This window comes from Pseudophryne corroboree, chromosome 5, assembly GCF_028390025.1.
Source record: "Pseudophryne corroboree isolate aPseCor3 chromosome 5, aPseCor3.hap2, whole genome shotgun sequence".
Taxonomy (NCBI): Eukaryota; Metazoa; Chordata; class Amphibia; order Anura; family Myobatrachidae; genus Pseudophryne; species Pseudophryne corroboree.
This window is the reverse complement of record NC_086448.1, coordinates 697468188-697482531: the sequence shown is the minus strand read 5'-3', so window position 1 is coordinate 697482531 and position 14344 is coordinate 697468188. Positions and strand designations below refer to the sequence as shown.

Below are 14344 nucleotides of genomic sequence, written 5' to 3'. Positions count from 1 at the left end.
CTATGATGGACATTTTAGGCCTTAATCAAAATACAGATGTCGAGTATGGGACTGTGTCAGGGCCACTCGAGAATGGAGTGCACGGAGATTCACAATTAAGTCCGATGGCTGAACCCTTGGTCTCAAGAGGAACTGCTGTGCAACAGTTACAAGTTGGTCAAGACCAAGTGGGGGCGCTCACCAGTGTCGTCCACGAGTTGATGGAAGAGCTAAAAGAAATACGTCTGGAACAGGCTGAAGCTAAACACAAGGGATGACGCTGGGATCAAGGCGGAAAAGGACGACAGCGGTGGGATGTGCCACGTGAATCAGGGCGACGCCCCACAGATCAATTTGATGCCCAATAAAGATCTATATGCAGGCGATGCAAGCAGAATGGGCACATCGAGAGGCAGTGTCCCAATGAGTCTTTAAACGACCCGACCCGAGGTGAGGGACCGACCCTCGGGAGTAGATGCATCAGTAGGTCCATCAAAGCCAGGGTGGTGGCCTCGATATGTCCGAGAGCGCCCTCACTTAAAGATTCAAGTTAACGGAGTGGAGGTATCTGCTCTTCTGGACACAGGCTTACAGGTTACGACGATACAACTTGCAGCGTTTCAGAGACACTGGGACGAATCCGAGATAGTGAGCCCACCGAATACCTGGTTACACCTAGTGGCCAATAATGGACAGCAAATTAACTTCCACGGCTATTGGGAGGCTGACCTTATTATCAGCAAGGCTAACATGGAGCGACAAGGGTGTCTGGTCACCATTACGTACAATGAATATTTACCTCCGGTCATCTTAGGGATGAAAGTGTTGAAGAACTGTCCGGATGCATTGGTAGGGGCTCTTAAACTGGAAATGCGGTTTGCGGCCCTGATGAAGCGGAAGACTCTACAGCAGACAGGTTTCTGGAAGGGAAAAAGAGATTCACCAATACAAGGGGAGAAGTCGGAAAGGTGAGAATCACTGATCGCCAACATGTTATCCTGCATCCAAACTCTGAGCATGTAGCGTGATTCCAGAGGGATCGGTGACTGGACAGACCAGTATGACCACTGGTGAGGCTCCATGGTGGAGTGAAGTACAGATCGGCGGCCCAGATACTTCGGAAAGTCAGCGTGAGGTCATACTTCGGGTTGTGCGCAGGAATGCCGAAGCCTTTAGTCAGCACCCATCAGACTTTGGAAAGGCTGAGGGAGTCCAGCATCACATCCCTACTGGAACTAACCCACCAGTTAAGGAGAGACACAGGCCTCTACCACTGGCCATGTACCAATCAGTGAGAAACATGATACACGAGATGAAAGAAGCTGGTGTGATACGTGAAAGCCATAGTCCATGGGCAGCACCGTCAGTGATTGTATGAAAGAAAGATGGCAGCCTCCGATTCTGCGCCGACTATTGGAAACTGAATGCGGTGACGCACAAAGATGCTTATCCATGCCCCGGATAGAAGAATCGTTAACAGCGCTAACGACAGCTCAGTACTTCTCAACTCATGACCTGACGAGCGGATACTGGCAGATTCCAATGGCCCCAGAAGACAGGGAAAAGACTGCATTCACGACTCCCATGGGTCTGTTCAAGTTTGACCGCATGCCATTTGGGCTCTGCAACGCTCCTGCCACCTTTCAACAAGTTATGTTACATTGTTTGGGGCACAGGAACTTCGAGATGGTCCTGTTGTATCTTAATGATGTCATTATATTCTCGAAGTCCTACGACGAGCATTTGAAACATCTGGAGGATGTTTTCATCCAATTGACCAAATGTTGTCTAAAGTTAAAGCCATCCAAGTGCCATCTTCTGAAACCAAGTGTGCAATATCTGGGCCACATAGTTAGCTCTGACGGGGTGAAGCCTGATCCTGAAAAGATACGGGTGGTGCGGAACTGGCCTGTACCGAAGACAGTGAAAGACATCTGAGCTTTCTTGGCTTTGTGGGATATTATCAACGCTTTATCCAACATTTCGCCAATGTGGCAGCACCACTTCATGAGTTACTACGAGGCAATTCGGGTCGGGAGAGTCAGAGTACTGCCCTGGTTGTATGGGCAGAATGCTTTTGAACGGTTGAAGTCAGCACTAACGGAGGCCCCACTTATTGCATATCCAGACTATGAGAAACCTTTACAGGTCTATATGGATGCCAGCCACCGAGGACTGGGAGCTGTCCTCTCCCAAATACAAGACGGACGTGAGAGGGTCATAGCATATTCCAGCAGAGATCTAAGGAAGACTGAAAGAAACAGCAAAAACTGCAGCACCGTTAAACTGGAGCTCCTTACCCTCATCTGGGACGTCACCGAAAAGTTTAAAGATTAACAGTCACACCCTTTGTGATTGTCACAGACAATAATCCACTGGCGCACTTGTCCTCAGCCCATCTTGGAGCACTGGAGCAGCGATGGATGGCACGTCTTGCCAACTTCAGAAATACAGTGTCGTACTGGAGTTCCCTATGCTATTGTCCAAGTTCCAGCTGATGGACTATATACTTACCAAATCCAGAGACCCGATGGACATTTGAGTACCGTTCCTCGTGACCAAGTGAAGTTTTGCACCGTTGAAGTCCCGGCAGTAGAGAAAGACTCACCTCTGGCAGCGGGGGCAGGGAACCCCAGGGGGCATTCCATTCCACAACCCCATAGAGCTCTTACTATTTATGGGTAGCACAACTCCGAGCTACATAAAACCAGTGACCCCAAGACCCAGGGTTGTGGTACCCACTGAATGTGATGACATGCCTTGTATTGTACCAGAACAGGCCGAAGGGGCACTTACCCCAATTCCTAAAAGGCCAGAACGCAGTACAAGAGGTACGCTACCTCTAAGTTAACGTGATTGAAATATTGTGAAATGTTTTATCAACCGCTGTTCTATATACATGTATATAATGTAATAAGTATGTACTTTCCTTGACTATATTGTTTATGCTCAATATTGCTCTACCACATTCAAGACTTGAGTGTGTATTTGACGAACGGTTTCTCAGAACTCTTGCATGTTTTTAGTGGGGGTAATATGTGACACTCTGACATGGATATCCTATTAACTTGGTTTTATGGGGATATATGTGACTATATAGGTACCATCACCCATATACTGGAGACAGCCTGGGTGAGACACCTAAACTTTCCCTAAAAGGTACCCTCACTTCTCACTAGCCGGCACAGTGCAGCTGAAAGGGTTAACAGCTTCCCCTTGATTAAGTTGCTAGGCAATACCAGAAACCAAAGGACAGCAACCTGTGGAGCGCTAGGACCCAGGTGCAGACCTGCAGAGCAGGAGGAATCGAAGCTGCTGATTGGGTGGTGCAGAGCGGGCAGAGTAGGAGGCGGGGTTAACTCCTGAGGTGATTGCTGAGGAGTCTCCTGAGGTGACAGGGAGAGAGACGCTGTGAGGACTGGTGCTCTGAGGTAACAACGTGGAGAGTGATGCTGCGCTGAGGAGACATGCTGTGGAGAGCGGAGCTGCTGCTGAGGAAACTGCTGTGAGAGCCGCCAGCCGCAGTGACATCTCGGCCAGTACTCGCAAGGTGACACTTCACACAGTAGGGCAAGGTACAAGAGAAGGGAGAGAGAGACTGAGCTAATCTATATAGTGCACTGGGATTTGAGAGTGCCCTCACAGGTATTTAATATAACCCTGCATCAGTGTTCGGGCCAGTTCAATTCAATCACACGTTACCTCAGGATAGGTTGGCGCCAGCAAGCAGAGAGAGAGATCCTGTACCGTCCCAGTGTGTGAGTCGGGCAAGGATTTATTGTACACTAAGGGACACCACAAGACTTATGCTTACAAATCTTGCTTGCTTCTCGTTTGGAACTGTTGCCTTGCTTGTATTTTATCTAAACCCTGCTCCCTGCATGCTATTTGCTGTTGACTTTCCACATGGCCTGAACTGTCCAATGTAAACCTTTTCAGTAATAAGTGCCCTAACTCAGGAAAGGGTGCCTGGTACAAACTGCTACACTCCCTCACAACCTGTCATCTCTTTCTATCCCTCGTGCTGCATTATTTTCTTGCCAGTTAACATTGCAATGCCTGCATGATAATAGACCTATTAAATTCATCAGCTTACGCATGCTTCCCTATCCTTACTGAAATGTGAGAGGATTCTGTATGTATTCAGCCCTATGGAACTGTGCTTAAGTCTTCTATTTCGTATAACAGAACTGTGCTATTAACTCTTCTAGTAACATTCAATTACCGGCTTTAGCTGCTACTTTTGAGACTGCGTTTTGTAAAGTGTACACACCTTAAAGCGACTAAAGGGATTCTTTTGCTAACTAGGTTAGCTCCAAACTGAATGCTTGCTTTAAATTAGAAGATTATCCCGCCACTGAGTACATGTTGTAGTATTACTGATAACTAGAACTTGTATAGTGTTAGAAGGTGATTATACTAGTGCACTGTGACATTGTTCTATTGTTTGCAATATTTCATGTGCTATTTGCATATAGCTCATTTCACTCCATAGCAGTAACCAGTTGATTCCGAATAATAAATCTTTATGTAGCCGTCCTAACGTGTGGTGACTATTGGGTTGGGTCCTCTAGGGTTGGGGTTCCTCGTTACCTCTGCCTAGAGTTCCAGCAGTGAGATCCGGTTCAGGAAGTGATTCCGGTGAAGAATCCAGGTACGTCCACCGACACCTACACCTGCACTTACATCAACATTCCACTATACTATCCTGTTCCATCAGGACTCAAATATCTATCTGTCTGTCTATCTATCTATCTATCTATCTATCTATCTATCTATCAAGCCACCAGTGGCGGATCCAGAGGTGGGGCTGCAGCTCAGTCCAAAATTCAAATAGGAGAGCCACACCAACTGCCAGTGAGTCCCCTCGGGTGATATTTGGCAGTGTTTGGGGTAGCAGTTGGTGTGGCTCCCCTATTTTAATTTTGGACTGTGCTGAAGCCCCACCTCTAGAGTCGCCACTGCTAGCCACTGAGAAACATAGAAATATTTCAGCATTATTTATGGGCCTATATGGGGGTCACTTGACAAATATACCCCTCTGTCTCCTGTTCTTTAGGTAAACCTTTATTCATTTCAATATAAACATCACCATTTCTAAATTCATTAATGTTTGTATACTTAACAGGGACGTGCAGTGAGGTCAATGGCTGAGGAGGCACTGGCTAGTACCAGAGCCAGATTTACATACAATATATGAGCCCAAGGGTTCATGTGGGCATTATACACAGGTGCAGCAGTATATACTGCTAGAAATTTGGTGACTGTTGATCAGAGATGTGCGGAAAAGATATGTGGGGGGCACTGCCTCACCTGTCATAGACTTTATATTCTAGAGTTACTCTAGTTGAAAATGATTAGAATAATACAAAGAAGATATTTCTAACATATTCTTTGTATTTTTAAAATACTTTATGTAGTCAAAACTCTGGCATATACGTTAGATGACAGGAAAGGTTCTGGGTTCTGCCTCACATCTCTGTACTATACTTATTATTATCATCATCCTTTATTTATATGGTGCCACAAGGGGTTTTGCAGCACCACATAAACTACATAAGCAGAAACAGTGCAAACAAATGCAAAAGACTTACAGTACAGAACATTTCATAGCAGGGTATACAAGATATATGCCCATTCTGCATATGCAGTCATAATACTCATAAACTTAGTGCTGGCTGGTTGTTAGTTTGGTGCTGTTGTTGGCAGTGAGGAGGGGTATGATGGTATAACTGAGGGAAAGAAGAGAGCCCTGCACATGAGGGCCTACAATCTAGATGGGAAGGGCAGACAGACAGGGGTGACACAGAGGGGAGAGACAGTGAGCTACTGCAGGAGGATAGGTACCATGGGTTCAGTATGATTTCCCAGTGGCCGGGATTCCAGCCGTGAGTATACCGACAATGGCATCGCGGCCGCCAGTATGCTGGCAGCGGGGCAGCGCAAAGTGTCCCCTTGCGGGCTCGCTGTGCTCACCACATTGCGGGCTCGGTGGCTTGCTATGCTCACCACAGGTTCTATTCCTGCTATGTGGGTGTTGTGGACACCCACGTGTGGGAATAGACCCAGAGCACCAGGAATCTGGCTGTTGGCACTGCCAGCTATCAGGATTCTGGCGTAGGTATCCTGACTGCCGGGATCCCGTCATCCGGCAAATTAACTGCATCCCGGTGCCATATCTGACTTACGAGTGTATAGAAAAAATAGAAGGAAAGAAAGACCTACATTTTATACTTGGAGACAGATCAGTCCACAGTAATTAGAATATCTGTTGCAAAATATTATGGCCCAGATTCTGAGTTGGATGCTGCAGCACCCATGTGTGCGCGTATTTTGCAGGTATTGCTTCTGCAGCTTTATGCAACTACGGCTACAAGCCCTTCCCTGGTGTACAGCTGAGTGTCTGCATGTGCAATGATTGAGATGCCCACTTTTAGCATCTTTGGATGCTCAAACCACATGGTGCATCTTAAGACACTACCATCGGTCGCACCATCGAAACACCAATGCTATACTAGGTGCAGATTGCCCATAGAGTATGGCCTCCTAGGGGAACGATTATGGTACACAACCACTTGAGCAAATGCCTGCAACAAATCCATATCACACCCATACGATGGACCATCTCCATGCATTTACATAGGGACCTCACTATCACCAACCATGGGGCTAATTCAGACCTGATTGCTGCTGTGCGTTTTCACACAGCAGCGATCAGGTGTCAACTGCGTCTGTGCCGCAGTGCGCTGGCACATTCCAGACAGCTGACGGCTGTCTTAGCACTGCGATCGCCTCTGCCTGATTGAAGCAGAAGCAGGAGGGGGCGGGCCAGCAGGGGTGTGGTACGGGCAACGCAGGCGTGCCCGGACCGTTGGAGGGGTGGGCTGCGGCGGCTGTGTGATGTCACACGCAGCTGTTGCGACCCTTACAGCGAGGAGTAGCGCCTGCCAGCGCGCAGGAGCTGCGCTGGCAGGGAGCTACTCTTCCAGTACAAAAGCATCGCTGCTGTGCGATGCTTTTATACTTGTGCGGGGGCGTCGGGCCTGACATGCGGGGCACACTAGCCCTGTGCTGGGCGTCCCCCCGCATGTCAGTGTGCCTGATTGTAGATGTGCTAGATTTAGCACATCTACGATCAGGTCTGAATTAGGCCCCATGTATGCCTAAAACATTTTCAAGACATTTCTGAGACCATGGGGTATATGCAATTGCGGTCGAATTCCCGAAATTGTCGAAAAACGGGACTTTTTCGCCAAAAAAAAAAAAATCGACAATGCAATTCAGTACTTTCCGTCAAAAAAACGGACTTTCCAAATTCGACTTTTTGAAATTCGACATTTGTCAAATTCGACATTTCTGCAATGGTACAAATGCGGCAATTCGACAAAAGTCTATTCAATTGAAGTTTGGAAATTCGACAACAGTGCTTTTAGACAGTAAATTCGTCATTTTCAATCCGCCACACTTTGGTGGGTGAATCGAATAAAAAAAATTTAAAATGTTTTTTTGGGTGTTTTTTTTATTGGCAATAGCATATCTATTTATATTAGAAGGGATTAGGTACTTGGTTTGTCTTTTTGGGAGGCTCAAGTATTATTTATATATTTTTTAAAATATATATATATATTTTTTTAGATGGAATGGTAAAATCCCGGTAAAAAATGGCGTGGGGTCCCCCCTCCAAAGCATAACCAGCCTCGGGCTCTTCGAGCCGGTCCTGGTTCTAAAAATCCGGGGGAAAAATGAACAGGGGATCCCCCGTATTTTTAAAACCAGCACCGGGCTCTGCGCCTGGTGCTGGTGCAAAAAATACGGGGGACAAAAGGAGTAGGGGTCCCCCGTAATTTTTACACCAGCATCGGGCTCCACTAGCTGGGCAGATAATGCCACAGCCGGGGGTCACTTTTATACAGCGCCCTGCGGCCGTGGCATTAAATATCCAACTAGTCACCCCTGGCCGGGGTACCCTGGGGGAGTGGGGACCCCTTCAATCAAGGGGTCCCCCCCCAGCCACCCAAGGGCCAGGGGTGAAGCCCGAGGCTGTCCCCCCCATCCAAGGGCTGCGGATGGGAGGCTGATAGCCTTGAGAAAATGTAAAGAATATTGTTTTTTCCTGTAGTACTACAAGTCCCAGCAAGCCTCCCCCGCAAGCTGGTACTTGGAGAACCACAAGTACCAGCATGCGGGAGAAAAACGGACCCGCTGGTACCTGTAGTACTACTGGAAAAAAAATACCCAAATAAAAACAGGAGACACACACCTTGAGAGTAAAACTTTATTTCACACCTGCCGACACACACATACTTACCTATGTTGACCTGTCGACTGCCACGTCTCCTGATCCGACGATCCGGGGTACCTGTGAATCAAATTATACTCACCTCAATCCAGTGTCCAGATATAAACCCTCGTACTTGGCAAAAAAAGAAAACGAACAGCCGAACCAGCGGACTGAAAGGGGTCCCATGTTTACACATGAGACCCCTTTCCCCGAATGCCGGGACCCCACGTGACTCCTGTCACCGAGGTCCCTTCTGCCAATCAGCGAGCGTAACGTCCTGGCACTCTGCTGATTGGCTGCACGTCTGAGCTGTCAGACAGCGCCTCGCAAAGCCTCTCCATTATACTCAATGGTGGGAACTTTGCGTCAGCGGTGAGGTCACCCGCGGTCAGCGGCTGACCGCGGGTAACCCCACCGCTACCCGCAAAGTTCCCACCATTGAAAGTAATGGAGAGGCTTTGCGATGCGCTGTCTGAGGTCACGCGTATACAGCCAATCAGGTGAGTGCAACGAAGTAGCGCTTCCTGATTGGCTGAAGGGACCTCGGTGACAGGAGTCACATGGTGTCCCGGCATTTTTTTCCGTGTTTTTCCCCGTTTTTACCTGTTTTAAAAAAATCGGAACAAAACCGTCAAATCGGCCGTTTTTCGGCAGCGGGACTGTCGAATCCGTTATTTATTGCATATGGTCAATTTCGGCACCCACTTGCCGAAATTAGACTGTCGAATTGTGTCGAATTGAAAAACGGACAATAATTTGCCGCGATTCGCCGCTAATTGCATATACCCCTATGTGTCTGTAACTGTGACAGTGTGCTGGCTCTGACCGCTTGCGTGCAAGAAAACATTGCTCATCTGTGTCTGACATCAACCATGCTCCTGGCTCAGGCCCCATGTGTATTTTATATTAAGATGCTTATGTTGGGACAGGATAAGCAATTTGGGATTGATAAATAATCTATGTACTATGTATTGCTATATAATATTTGAAGGATCCTCACCTGAACATCATCATCCATTTGCAGGCTAGCAAAGTAGGTGCTTTAATAAGTGTGGTCCTCCCCATAGCGAGTAACCATAATGCACCCACATAAAGTGTCAATCATTCTGTAACTAAAGGTTTGAGTACAAGCAGGGCTTTGTATGCCTACTGTACATCAAGTCAGTAGAAGATGGTATAAAAGGTAAAGTGCAGGCTGTGGCGGCACCAGTGACATGCTGAAAAGGGGGCGTGCCCTTGCAGGAAGTCTCCCATTATTATCACTATTGGGGTGTGGTCAGCATCCCTGGACCCCCCCCCCCCACACACACACACACACCACCCACCTATGCCTCCCCCGCCTTGCTCCCTCCCATCCCCAGCTGTGTCAACCTGTCCGCCCCCTCCTGGACGGGCAGCCAGAAAGTTGGCAAGTTTTCCGTAGGGACAGTTGTATGAGTTGTGCCATCTCCCAAAGAGCCTTGGGGGCGACACCATCACTGCCCCACAGCCCCTGTACCTGTTATGCCGCTGGGCCGACGTTCCCGTTTATTTACATCAGTGGTGGATGTGAAAGCTGGCAGTGGGTGTCTCTGTGTCTAAGGCAGCGGCAAGTACACTGTGAGTGAAATCGCAGTGGTGGTAGGGGGGCTGTCACTATGCCTGGCCGGAGAGGGGAGTAGGGAGAGGAGGAGAGAAGACATTCATCCCGTCAGCTAGGTACCAGCACATGCGCAATGGATATGGCATGTGTCGGGATAGGCATGCGTAACCCCCTGGCTTCTATGGACTGCATCGGTTGCAGTCCATAGAAGCCGTCTAGGGCTGATGAGGCAGGCAGGGAGTGACTTCCTGCTAACCGCAGCCCGGTCTGGCAGTCCTGGTGGGAAGAAACACCAACCAATGGGACTGCCTTGTGTGTCTGTGACTGACAAGTAGGACTTCCAAAAGGAAGTCACAGCCAGTCACAGTGAAGCCAGTGCAGTCACGGACTGCATGCAGATTCATTGACACTGAGCTGGGTGGCAGATTTTAGGTAAAATACGCCACTGCTCCCGTTGTGATTCCAGGTAAATGTAAATTGCAGATCATCTTATTATCAAGTAGACTCAATGAAAGAGAGTGTGTGGACTTCCCTATTTCTTAGATGTATCCAGGGTGATAAAGATGAACTCTTTTACACAGAATAGCCGGCTAGCATACTGCACATATAATAAAAAACATTACAAAACATCAGCCAACCACAAAAAGGTATAAATTAGATGGACATACAGTAAGTTATCTCATTAAATTCTATGTTCCTACAATAGATTGATATATAAATTGATATTACATAGGTAGAGAAACATAACTATAAACACAAAATCTGCAAATACAGTACCGGGTATCCGGACTATAGGTCATTAGGTCGACATGGTCAAAAGGTCGACATGTAAAAGGTCGACAGTGCTTATGTTCAACAGGTATAAAAGGTCGACAGGTTCAAATGGTCAACACATATGGTTGATACAACTTGTTGGGGGGGTTTCAGCATTTTTGTTCAACTTATTCTTACTTTACTATCCACATGGACTACAATTGGGAATAGTAGATTAGAGCGAGGCACCTTGCCCACAGCATGGCAAGTGAAGCGAGCCATGCGATTGGACGCGGTATACTAATTGTGGTTCCATGTGCTGTGACAGTGACACAAAATAACTTAAAAATGTTGTGTCAACCTTTAGTCAGGTCAACCTTTTCATGTGTCGACATTTTGAACCTGTCGACCTTTTCTACTGTCTACCTTTTTCAAGTTGACCCAATGACCCTGTCGACCTTGTGGGGTCCACCTATTGACTGTAGACCTTTTGCTTGTAGGTCTAATGATCCACATCCCATCTAAAGCTGTACTTATAATATTACCTTGGAGCAGTAGCTGGAGTTCTGTCCCTAACGCCCAAATTCTTGGCAGTGTTCTGAACCCTTGCCCCCTGTAAAAAGAAAAGGAAAAAAAATCAATAAATGACTTCACATTACTAATCTAAAGAACAAAATTGTAAGACATTTTTCAGATACAGGCAATGATTAATGTCATTTTTAATAACTGGTCTGCTCAATTTTGCTAATATTTAGTAGGATAAAAAAGCAATAGATTATAGGCTTGACACTTTCTAACAGGCTTATACTGTGCAACCGGTGACTTCCATCTGCCAGACAGATGATGCTGAGAGTTGCAGTTCAACACCTACTGAAGGATTTGCTCTTGCCTGACAGATACTTTATCATGAGAGCATTTGCAAGGACATGCTGGTAAATGATGCCTAATAAGATACAGTGCAAGGGTGATGATATAGCCATGTTGGTAATTATAAGAAGAGGATTCACCATGATGTATCACTCTATCAAGGTACCTATCAGTCCTGCTCCATAGTTGTCATTAGTGACAGGAACATTAATGCTTTTTATAAGTGTTTGTTACAAACTGTCATGAAGTTTAATTAAAACATAAATATTTAGAGCATAATGAGTTAATTTGCATGTAATCTAAAGTAACGACTCTGAAAGCACAGCAAAATGTTTACTACAGTATTTATTTAAATGTTATATTATCTGTATTATTTAGTACTTGTTATGGTTGACATAATATAGAAGTTAGTGTTTTAGTGGGAGTCTCAGTGGCAAATGCAGGATTTTCATGGGGGAGTTTCCGAACACGTATGTCATTGTGTGTGTTTATGTTTATACAGGTTGAGTATCCCTTATCCAAAATGCTTGGGACCAGAGGTATTTTGGATATCGGATTTTTCCGTATTTTGGAATAATTGCATACCATAATGAGATATCATGGCAATGGGACTTAAATCTAAGCACAGAATTCATTTATGTTACATATACACCTTATACACACAGCCTGAAGGTCATTTTAGCCAATATTTTTTTTACCTTTGTGCATTAAACAAAGTGTGTCTACATTCACACAATTCATTTATGTTTCATATACACCTTATACACACAGCCTGAAGGTCATTTAATACAATATTTCTCTAACGTCCTAAGTGGATGCTGGGGACTCCGTAAGGACCATGGGGAATAGCGGCTCCGCAGGAGACTGGGCACATCTAAAGAAAGCTTTAGGACTAACTGGTGTGCACTGGCTCCTCCCCCTATGACCCTCCTCCAAGCCTCAGTTAGATTTCTGTGCCCGACGAGAAGGGTGCACACTAGGGGCTCTCCTGAGCTTCTTAGTGAAAGTTTGTTATTTTCAGTGAGACCTGCTGGCAACAGGCTCACTGCATCGAGGGACTAAGGGGAGAAGAAGCGAACTCACCTGAGTGCAGAGTGGATTGGGCTTCTTGGCTACTGGACATTAGCTCCAGAGGGACGATCACAGGCCCAGCCTGGATGGGTCCCGGAGCCGCGCCGCCGGCCCCCTTACAGAGCCAGAAGAGCGAAGAGGTCCGGAAAAATCGGCGGCAGAAGACGTTCCTGTCTTCAATAAGGTAGCGCACAGCACTGCAGCTGTGCGCCATTGCTCTCAGCACACTTCATACTCCGGTCACTGAGGGTGCAGGGCGCTGGGGGGGGCGCCCTGAGACGCAATAAAACATGATAAAAATACCTTACATGGCAAAAAATACATCACATATAGCTCCTGGGCTATATGGATGCATTTAACCCCTGCCAGAATATACAGAAAAACGGGAGATAAGGCCGCCGAAAAGGGGGCGGAGCCTATCTCATCAGCACACTGGCGCCATTTTCCCTCACAGCTCAGTTGGAGGGAAGCTCCCTGGCTCTTCCCTGCAGTCACTACACTACAGAAAGGGTTAAAAAAAGAGAGGGGGGCACTAATTAGGCGCAGTATTAAAACATACAGCAGCTATAAGGGGAAAAACACTTATATAAGGTTATCCCTGTATATATATATAGCGCTCTGGTGTGTGCTGGCATACTCTCCCTCTGTCTCCCCAAAGGGCTAGTGGGGTCCTGTCCTCTATCAGAGCATTCCCTGTGTGTGTGCTGTGTGTCGGTACGTTTGTGTCGACATGTATGAGGAGAAAAACGATGTGGAGACGGAGCAGAGTGTCTGTAACAGTGATGTCACCACCTAGGGGGTCGACACCTGAGTGGATGTACTGTTGAAAATTACGTGACAGTGTCAGCTCTGTATAAAAAAAAACAAAAAACAGTGGTTGACATGAGACAGCCGGCTACTCAGCTTGTGCCTGTCCAGACGTCTCATAGGCCGTCAGGGGCTCTAAAGCGCCCGTTACCTCAGATGGCAGATACAGACGCCGACACGGATACTGACTCCTGTGTCGACGGTGAAGAGACAACCGTGATTTCCAGTAGGGCCACACGTTACATGATTGAGACAATGGAAAATGTTTTATACATTTCTGATAATACGAGTACCACCAAAAAGGGGTATTATGTTCGGTGAGGGAAAAACTACCTGTATTTTTCCTGAATCTGAGAAATAAAATGAGGTGTGTGATGATGCGTGGGTTTCCCCCCGATAACAATTGATAATTTCTTAAAAAGTATTGGCTGTATACCCTTTCCCGCCAGAGGTTAGGGTGCGTTGGGAAACACCCCCTAGGGGGGATAAGGCGCTCACACGCTTGTAAGAACAAGGGCTCTACCCTCTCATGAGATGGCCGCCCTTAAGGATCCTGCTGATAGAAAGCAGGAGGGTATCCAAAAATGTATTCACACACATACTGGTGTTATACTGCGACCAGCAATCGCCTCAGCCTGGAGGTGCAGTGCTGGGTTGGCATGGTCGGATTCCATGACTGGAAATATTGATATCCTAGATAAGGATAGTATATTATTGCCTATAGAGCATTTAAAAGATGCATTTCTATATATGCATGATGCACAGCGGAATATTTGCCGACTGGCATCAAGTATAAGTGCGTTGTCCAATTCTACCAGTAAAATGGTCAGGTGATGCGGATTCCAAACGGCATTTGGAAGTATTGCCTTTGAAAGGGGACATTTGGGGTCGGTCTTTTAGACCTGGTGGCCACGGCAACAACTGGGAAATCCACGTTTGTACCCCAGGTCGCCTCTCAAAATAAGACGCCGTATTATCAGGCGCTGTCCTTTGTTGGCAAGCGG

At 46.8% G+C, this 14344-nt stretch overlaps 1 protein-coding gene across 3 annotated transcripts in view; it reads right to left on the bottom strand.

Annotated features, from left to right (window-relative positions):
* Positions 1-14344, bottom strand: part of PREX2 (phosphatidylinositol-3,4,5-trisphosphate dependent Rac exchange factor 2) — an 867640-nt gene that overhangs the window by 34987 nt on the left and 818309 nt on the right. For all 3 annotated transcript variants that reach the window (XM_063923872.1, XM_063923873.1, XM_063923874.1), the window contains one exon: positions 11141-11208. In XM_063923872.1, coding sequence (XP_063779942.1) covers positions 11141-11208 — 68 coding nt within the window. The remainder of the gene's footprint in view (positions 1-11140; positions 11209-14344) is intronic.